Here is a 16,326-nt window from a genome sequence, read left to right on the forward strand (position 1 = left end):
TGTTATGACATGCCTGTTTCCATAGTTACCAAAGCGAGTGGGGAGAGGTGTCTGTCATGGACCAATTTACCCCTCCAGACAGGCATTGCCACGAAGGAGAAGACACGTTGCCCATAAATCTTAGCTACAACCAAAAATGGAGCAATGATGAGCAAAATAAAATTGTACTAAATACCAAGGGCCATCACAAAAACTGTAACATACATGAAAAGCCATCTGTAAATAAATATGTTTGCTTCACCACACACACAAGTATTTTCAACCTTCTATTAAACTGATTATCAAGAGAAATTTTAAAATCATTTTTTTACAAAGTGTTAAATATAGCAGTAAAGTGTATAAGAATTTTTTAAATCTACAAATTAAGAACAAATGTAGTTGATGATGCCAAAAATTAAGACTTTTGGCTTTTTTGTCTTCTTCAATAAAAATAATGGTGCTCTGGAAATAATTCTGCTAAAATAATATAAATGAAATGCAAATCCTTTTGCAGCTATAGTAATTAAAATCACCGAGGAAGAATTCTGAGAGGCATGATATCTAGAAATAAAATTTCCCTCATTTTGTTTAAGTTAAACTAACCGGAACATCTTTAATAGTGGTAATTCAGAGGAAGTTTTTAAAAATAGAGCTACAGAAAAACAGTTAAGTTATAAAATATTTTAATATAGCGAATAAAAATGCATCTTTTATTCAATGAGACAACTCAAAGCATACTGTAAGAAGAAATAAAATCTTAAATTAATTCTTACTCATAAGGTAATTCAAAATTAAGGCCTGAATGACAGAAACATAAAAAATTTAGATAGGAAAGAACAAGTCTTACAGATTTAAGAATAATTTTCAAAATGCAGCTACTTATTAACTCCAGGTGTTATAAATACATATTTAAAAATAATTAATGTTGACAATGTATGCGTACATCTTTTGTGCATTCACTGAGAACTTAGCCAAAATTCTAAATACATATTAACAGTCAAACTAAGGCTGTCTGTGCTCTGCCTATTTACATCTTCTGTGCTTGGAAACAGCTTGTTCATTGTTGATTTTTCTAAGACCTTCTGGGTCTACCCCTAGAGAGCTTGAAAACAACATTATATACATGATTATAAAAGGCTTTGAAGGTACTCAATACCTGGGGATTGGATCCATCAAATCCTTCCTCATAAATGATTTTCTGGATAAACTGAAGCAGCTTTATGTAGCCATGGGTCAAAGAACTGTTGGTAAGAAGAGGTTCAAATACATAAATGGGCTTATTACACAGGAAATACAAATGAAAGCTAAAACAGTAAGTAAATAATTAAAAGATATACATTTATGAGATTACTTAAATATAATTTAAAAATCTGCCAAAACAGTATAATTATAAAAAAACAAAGTCAGTATATCCAGGGGACAAGTTATAATGCCTTATATTAACTAGCTCAGTGTTCTTGACATCATGGGAAGATATAAATCTGTGGAGACTGAGATGACTTAATTATGTCAGGCTTAGTTACCACCGAGAAAATTAATGATTTAATGAAGCAACCTAAAAGATGAAGCCACTATAGCTTTTCAGGAGTAATCATAGATAATTAACACATAGTTAATGAACTGCTATGCCAAGTATACCTGAATCAATGTGCTGATCAGCTGAGCTCATCTTCCATCAAAGTTTTAATTTTCTTCAAGCAAACTGGTAAAATAACATTAATTCAAAACCCTGATCTTTTAAGACAAATGAAGACACTTCATTTATAAACAAAAGACAATAAAATAAATGTATGAATTTAAGATGACCTAAATTATTTCCCACATGAATATTAGTAGTAATGTTACCATTTAAAAATATTTTACAAATGCTGTAGAATACCTCAAAGAAAATTTAGTAAGAGTAAAGAAAATCTGCTTTACATTAACTGAATTTAAGATTCTTCGTAAGAACAACCTGTGTGCTGTGGCTGGACATTAAACGTCACGTTAATAAGATTCTGGAGCATAGCTCGTTCTTAGACACTGGGAGTGTCTACTGTTGTAAAAAGCCGTGGGTAACCTTAAAAATACAAAAGTATTTGCTTTCTTGTGATCTTAAATAAATCACATAGCCAGAAGAAATGTCCTGAAGAAGGAAACATACTTTGAAGCATATAAGCAACGTTAGAGAATATAAAAATTAGTAAATGTAGCAGATGGCTTAGTGTACAAAATCAGTGGTAGGTGGTTCAGCAAAAATATGTGTGTGTCTCTGTAAACATTTTATTGAACAGTCGCACCTAGCCCCAAAGTACCTATTTAACAGAAACAAAGAGGAAAGAATCCTGTTCTGTGCAAGACAAATATAACTTTGACTGAAGGATTTGGCAGTATAGCTTTTTCCATTTTCAGTGAAAATACAATGGATTACATGAACACATTTTTCGATTTTCATGAATGAGGAAATGTATCTATAAATAACGATATTCCATAAGGGCAATGATTCCATTAGGCCAGTTATCTTAACACATATTTGTCTCGGCCAGCTCAACTTTCAGAACACAGGGTTGCTGTTGGAACACAGCAGATTTAACTCCTATCTGGGTCAATTAGCTTTGCACAGGGGGTAAAATCTGCTCCAAGGTCCCATATTATGAAATGAATTCAAGCCAACCATTTGATGAATGTCACTATGGGTTAAAGGAAGATGGATCAAGCATATATTCAGTGCCTCCTAATCCTAATAATGAACCTAAGACAATTATTATTTCATACATGCAAAAAGTTTTTAACCCATTTTCCCTCCGCCCATAATTGTTCAGTAAGAAAATCTGCTTTAAGTACTTGGTAGTAAATTTGCTATCTGAAGGTATATTATTAAATACCACGTGCATAAATTACTTCCTAGTTTTTTAGTTGCCACCATTTATTCAACCAACATGATCTGTTATTTATTTCATAGTCTCACAGTCTGTTAAGATAACTATAGTCGATCTGAGATAGGTTTCTTTTGATGTGAGAACAAAAATGAAAACATGAAGCCAATACATTTTAATCTCTTTCCTTATTTAACATTGACATAAACAATTCAATCACCAACAATGCTTAGAACTTTATAAGCAATAAAATAAATTTCTCCAAACTAATTCAGATTTCTTGGAAAAATAACAAAATAAAATGGGGGAAAAAATCAATACATTTAGGTATATGAATTGAGAATATTCATATTTGGATACATGAAATTATAGCATTTAAAAGTGAACTAGTTTATATAATATGGCTATTAAAATACTTGTATTAATCTCTATGACATACGTTTCCTTGTCAGCAACATTTATAATATATTTTTTTGCTGAAAATAAATATCTTCTATTGTCATCTAAATTTTTTGTTATTAAGTCCCTGTAATTTTGAGAATGTTGTCTTTTGTTGTTGTTGTTCAGCAGTCTAGTAATTCATGAAAATGGAAGTTGGCAAGAAGGAAACCCAGTTACAAATATCACTCTGGCTTCCTTATTATTTCCAAACCTTTAACAAAGATTAGGTTATAAAACTATTTACAATGTTCCAAAGGCAGCACATTTCAAATAATGTAGGCTATTTTACATGATTTTCATAGTAAAATGATCTCTCTTGAGATTTCACAATGTCTTTAAAACTTTAACAGTACAAAGAATATGAAAACAATTAGAACTTTAATTTTTACCTTTAAAATATCGAGTATTAAAATTTTATTTAGTTTAAAAAAAATTGTTCTATGTGCCTGCTTACATTACATGTCATCTTACAGGAATTTATTTCTTTATATTAATATACAAACATAGACAAAAGAGGCCCAATGACACAAATGTAAATCTATCTACTGCTGAAAAAGTTTAACATTTTTAAAAGTGTTGATAAAAAAAAAATATTGTGTCCATCAATATCAGTAAGAGGGCTAACGGGCATTTTGTGTCTGAAAACTTTAATTTATATCAACAAATGACATTGGTTTTCTTGTAAAAAGTAATTTTGTCATTCAATATCTTTAAGAAAGATAAAAAATCTGCTGCAAGAAAAAGAATCAGATGTAGTATATCTAAGAAATCAAGTATATAATAAATAGGTAATTAGTTACCTTTCACTTTTTCAGACAATGAACAAAGGAATACTTACCAAAAGTCTTAAATGTGGTCAAAGAAAAAATATACCACTAACAACAAAAAAGCTTGGGTAATAGGAAAAAAGATTTCATTTGTGAAAAGATAAAGTACAAAAATACAATAATGTATATATAAAATTAACTGGGTTTGATAAGTGAAAAGTTTACTGATAGGGTCTGTTTCTAACAAGACTACTTGAATTTGATTTCGCTGACTGGTAAATGTCTAATACAGAGTAAATACTCAAAACCTTTTGCATCACTGTTACAACATTTGATCATGACAATAACCTTGAGAAGTTAAGTATAGTCATGGGCCCAGTAGCCTCTCCCGGACCAGGAACCTTCTCCATCCCGATTGACTCTGGGACTCGGTTAGTTATTAAATTCTATTCTATTCTGTATAAACTTCTGTGCTTACCAGAGCATTGGCCTCTGGAGGGACATTGGTTCCAAATAAAGCTGTGTTGCTCAGTCTATCTGAACCTGTGTGTCAGGGTTTTGTTCCCCACTCTTGTCATGAGTACCACGCAGGGATGTAGGGCCTTGCCGAGGGGTTAATGTCCCCTTGACTTTCAGGAAGAGACTGAAATGTGGCGACTGCCCTTACAGGCGCTCGCGACAATGAGTATGAAGAATATTTAATATTAAAAAGCATAGATTTATAAATATTTAAACTAGACACCTGTATAGCACAGTGAAACATATGATGAAAATCTGGGTTCTAGTTCTATTTACAGTAACAACTGTAGCTAAATGTGTGATATGAGGCAAATTCTTTAATTTTCCTGTTCTGGGCTTCAAAATTTTCTCATCTTTAAACTGAAAGAGTTGCACTAGGTAATCTCTGTTGTCCATTATGCCTTAAAATTACATGGTTCAAGAATAATTTTTCTTTTTCTTTTTTAAGAATAATTTTTCTCATTTAAATAATTCATTCCGGAGTTTTAAAAAAATCAGAACTTCTTGTGAATTTAAGTATTGATTTAACTTGCAGAAAAACTTAGGAAAAAAATTGTTATCACTACCAATTAGGATTACTTTAAAGCGAAGATGAAGCATTTTTGACATTATGCAAATCACTGAGAAAATATGATTTGTATTACCAAAAATCTATTTACACATGTATTTCAGGTATTCACCTATGACAGATAGTGAGATATGCTTATGAGGCAACAAGAAGCAATATCAAATGTCTCCACAAATTGTGTAAAATAGTTTGCTGAGCTACAGTTATGTGAGCATATACTTTCCATGTGACTATGAAGACTGTGAAGTCCATTCACAGGTAATTTTCAAGTTAAAAATTCCATCACTATTACCCTGAGACTGTGGTTTTTCTTTTCTGATGTATTTCATTTAACAACACTGAGTTTGATTCTCTTCTCCATAGATACTCAATAACTAAGAGAAGAACATACAGAGACTAGGAATGGATTAGAGGAACCAAGGACAGCACTGACCCGCACAGACCTCTAGGTCACAGTTGGGAAAATACAAAAAGAAAAACTGATGCAAGAACCGTATGCATGGGCTAAACAATCCACTGTCAGACAGGGATGCCATTAAGACAGGTTATGATCTTTCACGACAAGTAATTCAGTTCAACATTACTCTCTACAAATATGTCCTATGTGATATATTATTATATTATATATGTTACGTTCTGTTTTGTAATCTGATTTTTTATCTTCTCGCTTTGCATGCAAAGTATCCCATTATTTGGATGCAACATAATTTATTTAACCAATCTGCACTGACAACTGTTAGGTTATTTCCAGATTTTCAGTATGACACACAGAGTTATGATGATCACAACTTGTTAACTTGCATCATTATTTCCTTATGATAAATTCTGGATGTGATATGATGGCAACAATGACAATGTACACCCTAACTATTGATACCCTCACCTAGAACTGTTTTAATATTGTTCACTCTTAAAAATAACATGGGTGACATGTGTTTCTTCACATCATCTTTCACTTAGGGCATTATAATTTGAAATATATGATAGTTGAAAAATGGAATTCTTTGCTTTTTGTTTACATTTTTTTGATTGCTTATGAGATTTATTAGCTATTTCTATATCTTCTTTTGAGAGCATCCTGTTGGTATCTTTTGCCTATTTTGTATTAGGGTTCGCAACTGTTCTTACCAATTTAAAAATGGTCTTAATGTACTAAAGATATTAACATATCTACACACACATATATGCAGATGTTTGTATTTTTTTAAATTTTGAAATAATCTCAAGCTTATAGAAAAGTTGTAAATATAGAACAAAAGCTTTTTTTTCCTGTTCTACTAGAGAATACGTTGCAGCAATGATGACTTCTTAATAATTTGGGTGTGATTCCTACAAACAAGGACATTCTCCTACATAACAATAATATAACCATCTGAATTAGGATATTGATATAATTAGGAAATTGCTACATCTAATCCTCAGATCCTATTCTAGTTTTGCAGTTGTCCCAATATCATCCTTTAAAGCAAAAGACTCAGTTCAGAATCACATGTATTCATCGGGCCTCGCTGCAGTCTCCCTCCATCTGGAAATTCCTCAGACTTCTCTTGACTTCTATGGTTTTGACACTTTTGAGGATTACAGGCCAGGTGTCTGGTAGAATGTTCCAAGTTTGAGTTTGTCTGATGTTTCCTTGTAATTAGATTTAAATTATGTATATTTGGTAGGAATATCACAGAAGTGTTGCTGAGTTCTTCTCATTGCATATTATTAGGTGATACATGATTTCAGTTTGCCCAATTACTGGTGATGTTAGCTTGATTAAGGTGATATCTGCCAGGCCTCTCTACTATAAAATGATTCTTTCCCCTTTTCAGTCAATAAATATTTTGTGGGGAGTACTTTGAGGCTATGTAAATATCTTGCTCCTCAATAACTTACTTATTCATTTATTTATTTGTATCAGTTTGTACTCATGGTTTCCTGCTTTACTAAATGGGTTATAATCCATTATTATCTATTTATTTTGATGCTCAAATTATCTCCTGTTTGGCCAGTGGGAGCTCCTTTGAGCTAACCTCTGTATCATTTTGGCATACTCTCATAATTCTTTAAGCACATCTAAACATAAAAAGATGTTGCAGGTGTACCTCTTTCTTTCCTTTGACTCAAACATTTCTCCAGAGTTCTGGTTCCTTCAAATGGAGAATGCTCATTAGATCTGATCACTATGTATACTCATTGCTAATTCCCATCACTCCAAGGGTTTAAGATATTCTCTTTTATTTTCTTCTACTACTTTTTTTAAAAAAATCTTTTAATTATTTTAAGTGTGTTTGTCCAGGACCCATCAGCTCCAAGTCAAGTAGTTGTCTCAATCTAGTTGTGGAGGGCGCAGCTCACAGGAGCCCATGTGGGGATCGAACCAGCAACCTTGTTGTTAAGAGCACCACGCTCTAATCAACTGAGCTAACTGGCTGCCCCTTCTATACCTTCTATAATTTAATTTATTATATTCAAATCTTTAACTCTCTGGAAATACAGTTAGATGTAAGCTTTGAGGTACGAATTTCACTATATTATTCCCAAATGATTAGGCTTTCCCCACTTACGTGAAATACTTTCCCATTATAAAAAATGATGTTTGTTCTACTTAAAATTCAAATACATAAAACATATAAAGAATAGAAAAAAAATTCAAAATCTACCACTCAGAAGTAAATATTGTTAACAATTTGATGAACATCTTCTCAGACATCTCTTTGTACCCGTCCCTCCTTCTCTGACTGAGAAAAATTACTGCAGGATGTTAAGAAGTGTGCTAATAAAAATATTTTTCATTCTGAAGAGTATTTTATCAATAAACAAATGTAAACAGGATTATTATAATTATGTATATATTTGTTTATCTTTGGCATTCCTCTCCAGCCTTTCAAATACTAAGTATCCTGGAGTCTCTTAGATAGTCTAATTTGGGATTTAGTTTGCAGTCATTCATGGGCTTATTCGACCACATATCACAAAGTTTTGGAACATAAATTAACATTTCCTGAATTAGTGTTAGAAAAGAATTTGGAATCAGCTATAAAAAGTTTTATGGAAACAGGACTGTATTATGTATTCTATTACTATAATCTGCTTTTTCACTCCATTGTATCTTGGATGCTAAACCCAGTAACCACCTCAGGTCTTTTATGCAGAAAAAGTTGCTGCAGGGCCTCTCATCCACAGCCATGGCTAGTCTTTGCAGCTAACATCAGCCTTAGACCTTAATAAAAGCCACCAGTGCACACTACCCTTTAAAGCACAGTTGGATTTCCCTTGGAAGGTGGTGGGCACTTGAGCCTAACTAAAGCTGTCATTTAGACTCCTTTCCTCAATATCTGGGTATTTGGGAGATTAGGTTGGTATCCTATTATCCAATGTCACTTTCAAACCATTCATCCTCTGCTTTCTTGTAAACAAAACAAAAATCCATGTTTTTATTTGTTTTTTTTTTGTTTTGTTTTGTTTAAATCTAGCCAGCCCAAATCATCCCTCTTTTAAGTGGCTGCCTATCAAGCTCTGGGAAATCTCCGTCTACCAACTGACGACCTACATGGTTTCCAGTCCTAACTCAAAGATTTTACTCTCAACTATCACTTCTTATTTTGGTAACTTGCTTTGTTCATTTACCCCCACTATTAAGATGAGTAAGTCCCCTACCAGTCTACTATCCCTTGTCTTTCTCATTGACTTCACCTGGTAAAACTTCCATCCTGCTTGCACCCAGGAATCAGCACAGATGCAAGAAAGTCAAACAACGTGAGCCTGGTACCACCATAAATATTTGATATTTCCATAGTCGGTGTTTTCTTCCAGTTCATGAAACAACCGTTTCAAACCTTCCCCATTTAGCCCGAACTCCAAAGAGGTAATTAACTGTTCCTCAGTGGATGACCCTGCCTATTATTAGTAAAGAGGGACTTCAGCCCTTATCTTCAACAATACTCAAGACCCTACCTCCACTATACGTCTAAACCTGTTTGTTTGCATCTATACCATTTTTCCAGGAGACACATTACTAATTCCCTAACATTTATTTAGTATTTCCTATGTGCCAAGCAGTGTTCAAAGAGTGTTAGTTTTAGACTCATTTTACAGATGGGTAACAGATCGTGAGTGGCTTAGGAATTTTCCCCAGTTGTTTAGTAATTTGCCTAATAACATACAGCTAGAAACTGCTACTTCCTTCTGGTATCTTCATGTAATCCCTCTCTAGTGAATTTTTCCCATTCACATTTAAACAGAACAAAACAGCGAAAAAATAAATAAATAAAAACTTCTCTCTGACCTCTAATGAACAAATTTCTTAAAAGAATGATATGACCCCTGCCTATCTCTCAGAACTCATCTTTCTATCACTCCCTCTGATTGAGCAACAAGGGCCGTCAGGTCCTTGAACACACTAAGTTTTTTCCTTTCTCAGCACAGCTGCTCTTCCCTCTGCCAAGAACACTTCTTGGCCTAGTGTCTTTGTATGACTGCCTTCTTCCTATTCTTTGGGTCTCAGCTTAAAAGTTTCCTGTTTAGAGCGGTCTTATCTCAATACAACTCAAAGTATATCACCCCTCCCATTCACCTTATAGAAAAATGTTCCTTTTATTTATATCCCTTACTACAATTCACGACATACTGTATTTGTTCACTTGGTTTTTTGTTTTTTGGTTTTTTTTTTTAAGATTTCTGTGCTTTCTGAATACACATGACCAAGGATAAAAGCTCCTTTGTTTACTACAACAAACCTAGAACTTAGCCTAATACGAGGTTTATAAAGATATTCAGGTTCATCAGAGAAGCTGCTTAATAAATACTGTGGAATATGTGTGTATGTTTAAGCATGTCAGTAATGGCAGCATGCTAGTTTGAATGTCTGAAATCTAGAGCGCATTCTTGATATTCCCTTTACCCTTTCCGCAATCCCAGTGAGATCAAAGAGATCAGAGAGGTAGCTAGCAATGAGATTAGGTAGGGCCACGAGGTGATGTGCGGCATTACAGGATCTCTCTTAAGAGTGTGGGGTAATTATTCTGAGTGAGACTGGAAGTTAGGGGAAGGTTTGAATCAGAGGAGTAAGAAGAGCTGACTTACATTGTAAAATTGTACTGTCTGGTACAATTAGTCACATACAGCTACTTCTATTTAATTAAAACAAAAAAGAAATTCAGTGTCACATTTCAAGCAGTCATCATTAGCTGCATGTGGCCAGGGGCTACTATACTGGACAGCACAGAGAGAAAATTTCTGTCACTGCAGAAAGTTCTATTGGACAGCACTATGTTAAAAAGTTTACTAGGGCTGTTTGGGAGAAAAACAGGAGCCACCAAGGAGCAAGAGGCAAAACTAATTAGGAAGCTATTCCAAGAGTTCTGGCAAGAAATGTAGGTTACTTAGGTTAGCATGGTAGAGTGAAGACTGGAAAAAGTGATCAGTCTCTGGGTATGTTGAAGACATAGTTGACAGGATTTGCTGATAGAATGGATGGATGGAGAGAGAGAGAGAGAGAGAGAGAGAGAGAGAGAGAGAGAGAGAGAGAGAGAGAGAGAGAGAGAGAAGTCAAGGGTCAGAGATTACTTTATTGAAAGAACAGAAATTTGAAAGGATATACATAAATAAGAGAGAGTATGGTATGGGGAAGATGACTGGGCTTAGGAATATGGGAATAAGGTAGGAAACAATAAAACAAAAACTATGCATACCGGGGCTGGCCCGGTGGCTCAGGTGGTTGGAGCTCCGTGCTCCAACTCTGAAGGCTGCAGGTTCGATTCCCACATAGGCCAGTGGGCTCTCAACCACAAGGTTGCCGGTTCAACTCCTCGAGTCCCGCAAGGGAGGGTGGGCTCCGCCCCCTGAAACTAAGATTGATCACAGTACCGTGAGCTGAGCTGCTGCTGAGCTCCCGGATGGCTCAGTTGGTTGGAGCGCGGGCTCTCAACCACAAGGTTGCCAGTTTGATTCCTCAATTCCCGCAAGGGATGGTGGGCTGCGCCCCCTGCAACTAGCAACGGCAACTGGACCTGGAGCTAAGCTGTGCCCTCCACAACTAAGACTGAAAGGACAACAACTTAACTTGGAAAAAAGTCCTGGAAGTACACACTGTTCCCCAATAAAGTCCTGTTCCCCTTCCCCGCAAAAAATCTTAAAAACAAACAAACAAAAAGAAGCTATGCATACCAATGAAGATAGTATGACAGAATGCATGAAGATAGTATGACAGGATGCTAGAATGACCAACTAAATTCTGCGTACCTGACTAAATTCTGCGTACCAGAAGACCTTTGAAGGGCAGAAAGGCAAACACGTAAGCAAGTGATTTCTCATCATTGGTCAAAATGAGGTTCAGGATAATATTTCTCACCATACATTTTCAGATATTACCTTTAATTTAATTTTATCACCAGATAAGCAGATAGGTAAAATTTTTTCTCACAATTACATTTCGCCTTTCCCCCAGCTCTGATATTTGTATTTATATATCATTCACTATATCCTTTTAATAGTTTATAGTTAGTTCTATCACTTTACAACTTTTGTTCTGAACTTTTAGTCTTACCTAGAAACTCTCTTCCAAAATTGCTTCCCCATGAGTAAATTTTCTACTTGTAACTTCTAAATATACTGTGGTTTGCTGCTTCTCAATCTAACGGATCTGTATTTTTGAAATACACTTACATGGCTATGTTTTGGTTATTGGTTTCATCCCACTAAATCTTTGTGCTAAGAGCAAGGCTAAAGTTAATCTCAGTTATTTTTATCATACTTTTGTGCATTGGTCCACTAATTTACCAAGTATCAAATCAACGCCTGTGTCCTAGATTCAGGAAATAAATAAAGAAAGCATAACCCTTTCCTCAACGACTTCCAGTGCTTCAGAGGGAAGATGAGTATGTAGACAGGACAAATAATTACAGTGCAGTGTGATAAGTGTTCTGATAGAAGTATTAACAAATGTAAACAGGAATGTAGAGAGATATAACTAAGATTTGCCTAGGAAAATACTACAGAAGGCTTAAATAGAGGTTTCCTTTAAGCTGCTAAAGAGACTTGGTCAGGAAAGAAAAATGGACTGACTGCTAAAATATTAAGTATTATTCCTAATCTCTTTTTACTGATTTTCTCTTGGAAAAATAACTGCTTGTCTCAGAATTCAGTTCATTCAACTTAACACAAAACTTTTAGCTAATATAAGAAACTACTAGCTATTGTTAGGATAAATATTCATAGGTAAAAATAAAACGTTGAATTTCAAAGGAACATTAAAACAAATTTATTCTATTTAGTACCAACTGTATGTGCACTCAATAGTCTAGATCTGACATGTCTATAATTAAAAAAGTAAGATTTTACAGTATAGTAGGGATATTAGTCACCTTGGGCTCTCATAACAAAATACCACAGACTGGGTGCTTAAACAATGGACATTTATTTTGTTGTAGTTCTAGAGACATGAAGTCCGAGATCAAGGTGCTAGCGGGTTAGTGTCTGGTGAAAGCTCCTCCCGCCTTGGGTAGCAGATACGCCACCTTCTGCCAGGTGCTCACATGACCTTCCCTGGGTGTTCGCCCAAGAAGAGAGTGGGAGCTCAGTGTTTTTCCCTCTTTCTTAAGGACAACAAATTCTATCAGACATGGGTTCCACCCTCATGACCTCAGATAACCCTAATTACCTCCCAAAGGCCCCATTTCCAAATACCATTACACTGGGGATTAGGGCTTTGACATAAGAATTTGGGGCACACAAACATTCAGTCTGGAACAGTACCTTAAGGAATATGTTAGTAAATTTATTAATAAATAAGAAAGTTGAGATAACTGAAGTGTGTTTTGGTGTAACTGTTATTAAAGCTTAATTCAAAACAATGCCAAATTTAAAAAACCTTAGACTACAGAATTATCCTCAAAATCAATTATTCTATCATTGTCTTGTGACTCAGATGATCTAATTTATGACAGTAAAATATCAAAACGGAATCATGTGGATAATATCTCCACAATACATCTCAGGTTTTTATACCTAGGCTTTAATTTGAAAGTTTAAACTGTACGTATGAACATTTTTCTATAAGCAAACCTACTAATAATTTAAAATTACCTTCAGTTTTTCTTGCTGTTAATAAAAAAAACTACGTTTCAATAGTGCCTTTAGAAATTATGAAATTATATGTTATATCCTCACATATGATAGTGGGATGATACAGTTATATCCTCTAGACTTAATTATAGGAAGAGTATAGACAACTGTAAGGCTTAGCTTTATTGTTTTATAAATGAACCAGTAAAGTTCATTTTAGTGAAATGAGCACACGCTTTTCACAAATTAAAATAAATCTCACATGGTAAAGTACCCATTTTCAAAATTAATTTAATTACATGTTTAAAGTTTAATTACATTTAATTAAGCATTTAAGTTTAATATGAAATAAATGAATTATCAGTTAACTACTATGAAATGAAATACTGCCTTGATAATTAAAATCTATAAATTTTCCTATTCTGTGCAAAACCGCTAGTTCTCAAAAAATATTCCAAAAAAATGTATTTTAAAGACTATAGGACTATACTGTCACAGCTGATCAAAGGGTAATTTTTCTGGCACCCAGCTTCATGTGCTATACATGAAATGTAGCAGAAATGGAGGCAACCTGGGACAGAAAAGAGGGCAGAGGTTTTGGGGACATGGGTTTGGGTGTCAGCTCAGTCATTTACAACCTGCAATAGTGGGGAAGCTTCTTAGCATCTCTGACCCTAAGTTTCCTATACAATTGGGATAATGTTACTTTTCTGAGAGGGTGTTGGGAGAATTAAATTAGATATCCTATGATCAAAAGCCTGGAACAGTTCCAGACATGGAACAGTTATTTGACAAATGTTAATTCTTCCTCTCTTTAGTTGTTGAATGAATGAACAAAAATCTTATAATTTATGACTTAAGAAAAGTTTTATCCTTAAAAATATGTATATTCCTTAACTACAAAATGTCTCACAAAATTATTTTTCATGTATTTATATCATACTTAATGTACATTTTACATTTTTTATTTCCCTAAGCATTCCATGAATGGAGGCAGTATAGCATTATTGCTAACACACATTTCTGTTTCGGAAAGAACTGACTTTGGGTCTGGGTTCCATCATTTACTCTTTAGGAAATCATTGAAGTTATTTTGACCTATTTCCCAAACCTGTATGTATATGTATGTCTGGTTCAGTGAATGGCAAAAATTAGGAACTAGTATAATCAATATAATCATTCAAAGTAAATGAAAAATTTAAGGGATTTGCCCAAAGTCAACAGTAGGACGGACTCTGTAAAGGAACCTAGATTTAAAAAAAAAATGTCTTTGTCAACACGCATTCCTCCGTAACACAGGAAGGTAAAGAAGGTGAAGGACACAAAAATCTTTTGAGGCAGTAAAGCAAAAAGAGAGATAGTCTGACTTAGGTTAATCCTGGCTCTATCGTTTAATAGTTAAACCTCAGATAAATCACTTCTGTGAATATGGGTATCTTCTTCTGGAAAAATGGGAATGTTTACTTTTATGGGATAGATAATAAAGGTAAAGTAGTATGTAGTAGAGTGACTGGCACATAGCAGTCATTCATTAGCAGCAGCTATTAATACTAAAACAACATCAAAGCACACCTTTTCATAAGTCTCTAACTACAGACTAGAGAATACCATAACGAAGAATTTTTTTTTGAAACAGATTTAATAAAAATAAATAGAATAGTGTTCACTAAATTCTTAAGTAATATTTCTGGAAAACTAGATTTTTAAGCCACTTCAGTTCACAACTTTCTGTCATTAAATCTCCATTTAATAACTCATCTCATTTTGAAAGTAATGGTTTTATAGTGCAAAAGAAAGAAAATAGAGGCAACAACATATTCCATAGATGACCTTCCCTTGATCCAACTGCAATAAGCATTTCAATTAAATATTCTCAGCACTTTTATAAATTATTCAATGTCAAGTCCTGTAATTTTCAGAGTTTTACCTTAAAGTTAGCACTATAAACGTGTTGATTTGATACTTAAAACTCCTCCTTGTAAAACTCAAACCTTAAGTTCCCATAAGTCCTGTAAAAACATATAGGTGGTTTTATTTACAGCTTAACTAGAAATAGAAAGCCATAATAAATAAAATATTGGAAAATATGTACTTTGTTTACTTTCTGAAAGAGAACTTAATGAAAAACATGGAGAAACAGCATTACTTCATACCATTTTCACTGCCATCGTTATCAATGAATAACACTTAGATATCTTTTTGCATTTCCAGCTGAAAGATGCTGATTTAGACCTTTTTTGCATTTTTTTGAAAATAAAAATAGCAGGTATTGTAAATTTTGCATCTGGACTTTTTAAGTTGTAAATTAAGAGTAATAGCATGTCCAACAGTTACAAGAACAGAAAAAGAAGAAAATTGTGTATAATGAAATATGAAACATGCACGATTAAAGTTACATATTATGTAGAAAATAACATTTATCACTAGGACACACTTTTGATATGCATTCTTTCAAAGAACGTAGTAAAATGCATTCTATTAACCTTAGAAGTCAGGATTGGGTCATTGACTTACCAGGGTTCTATGTTAAGAGTTGAAGATATTTTTTCTGGAAGAAAAAATCCATGCCAATTTGAAGCCTCAATTAGTTCTTGTGGCATCTTTTTTGATACATCGTAATAGTGACCAAATCTTGAAGATGATACTGGTCCAGCCTGTTAAGAAAACCCATATTCTTTGTTTAAAAAATATTGTTTTTTAAAAATAACAATTTATTTGTCTTACACTCAGCAAAACACTGACATATTTATGCATTTTTAATGCTAATAAGGAAGAGCTGATATACACAGACATTAAATTTCAAAGAAGCATACAACAATCTTTATTATTTTCAACTGTATAGTTAGAAATCAACCTTTTCATCTCCCATGTTTGTCTTGGTCGTTCCCTAAGTTAGATAAGAATTTAAACACCTCTTTGGTTGTTTTACTATACTGTATACCTTTCTAAGTTAAGAAATTTAATATATGTAAGTCTTAATTATTTTTTTAAAATTCCAGGTTTTAATGACAGATTAAATATGTAGTAGCTAAGAACCAAGGAAAACTGAAGCCAAATGAATTCACCAATGAGTGGCCTAAAAGAAGCCAGCTATTCAAATATATTAAACTGAACATCATTTTAAAACAAAATTCTCACAAGATACTCT

At 33.8% G+C, this 16,326-nt stretch overlaps 1 protein-coding gene across 1 annotated transcript in view; it reads right to left on the minus strand.

The window, feature by feature from the left end:
• Positions 1 to 16,326, minus strand: part of ELP4 (elongator acetyltransferase complex subunit 4) — a 213,802-nt gene that overhangs the window by 144,915 nt on the left and 52,561 nt on the right. The window contains exons 5-6 of the mRNA XM_033119874.1: positions 15,693 to 15,832; positions 1,136 to 1,220 (exon numbers count right to left, since the gene is read on the minus strand). Of these exons, the coding sequence (XP_032975765.1) occupies positions 1,136 to 1,220; positions 15,693 to 15,832 (225 nt within the window). The remainder of the gene's footprint in view (positions 1 to 1,135; positions 1,221 to 15,692; positions 15,833 to 16,326) is intronic.

This window comes from Rhinolophus ferrumequinum, chromosome 11 (assembly GCF_004115265.2).
Source record: "Rhinolophus ferrumequinum isolate MPI-CBG mRhiFer1 chromosome 11, mRhiFer1_v1.p, whole genome shotgun sequence".
NCBI classification, from domain to species: Eukaryota; Metazoa; Chordata; class Mammalia; order Chiroptera; family Rhinolophidae; genus Rhinolophus; species Rhinolophus ferrumequinum.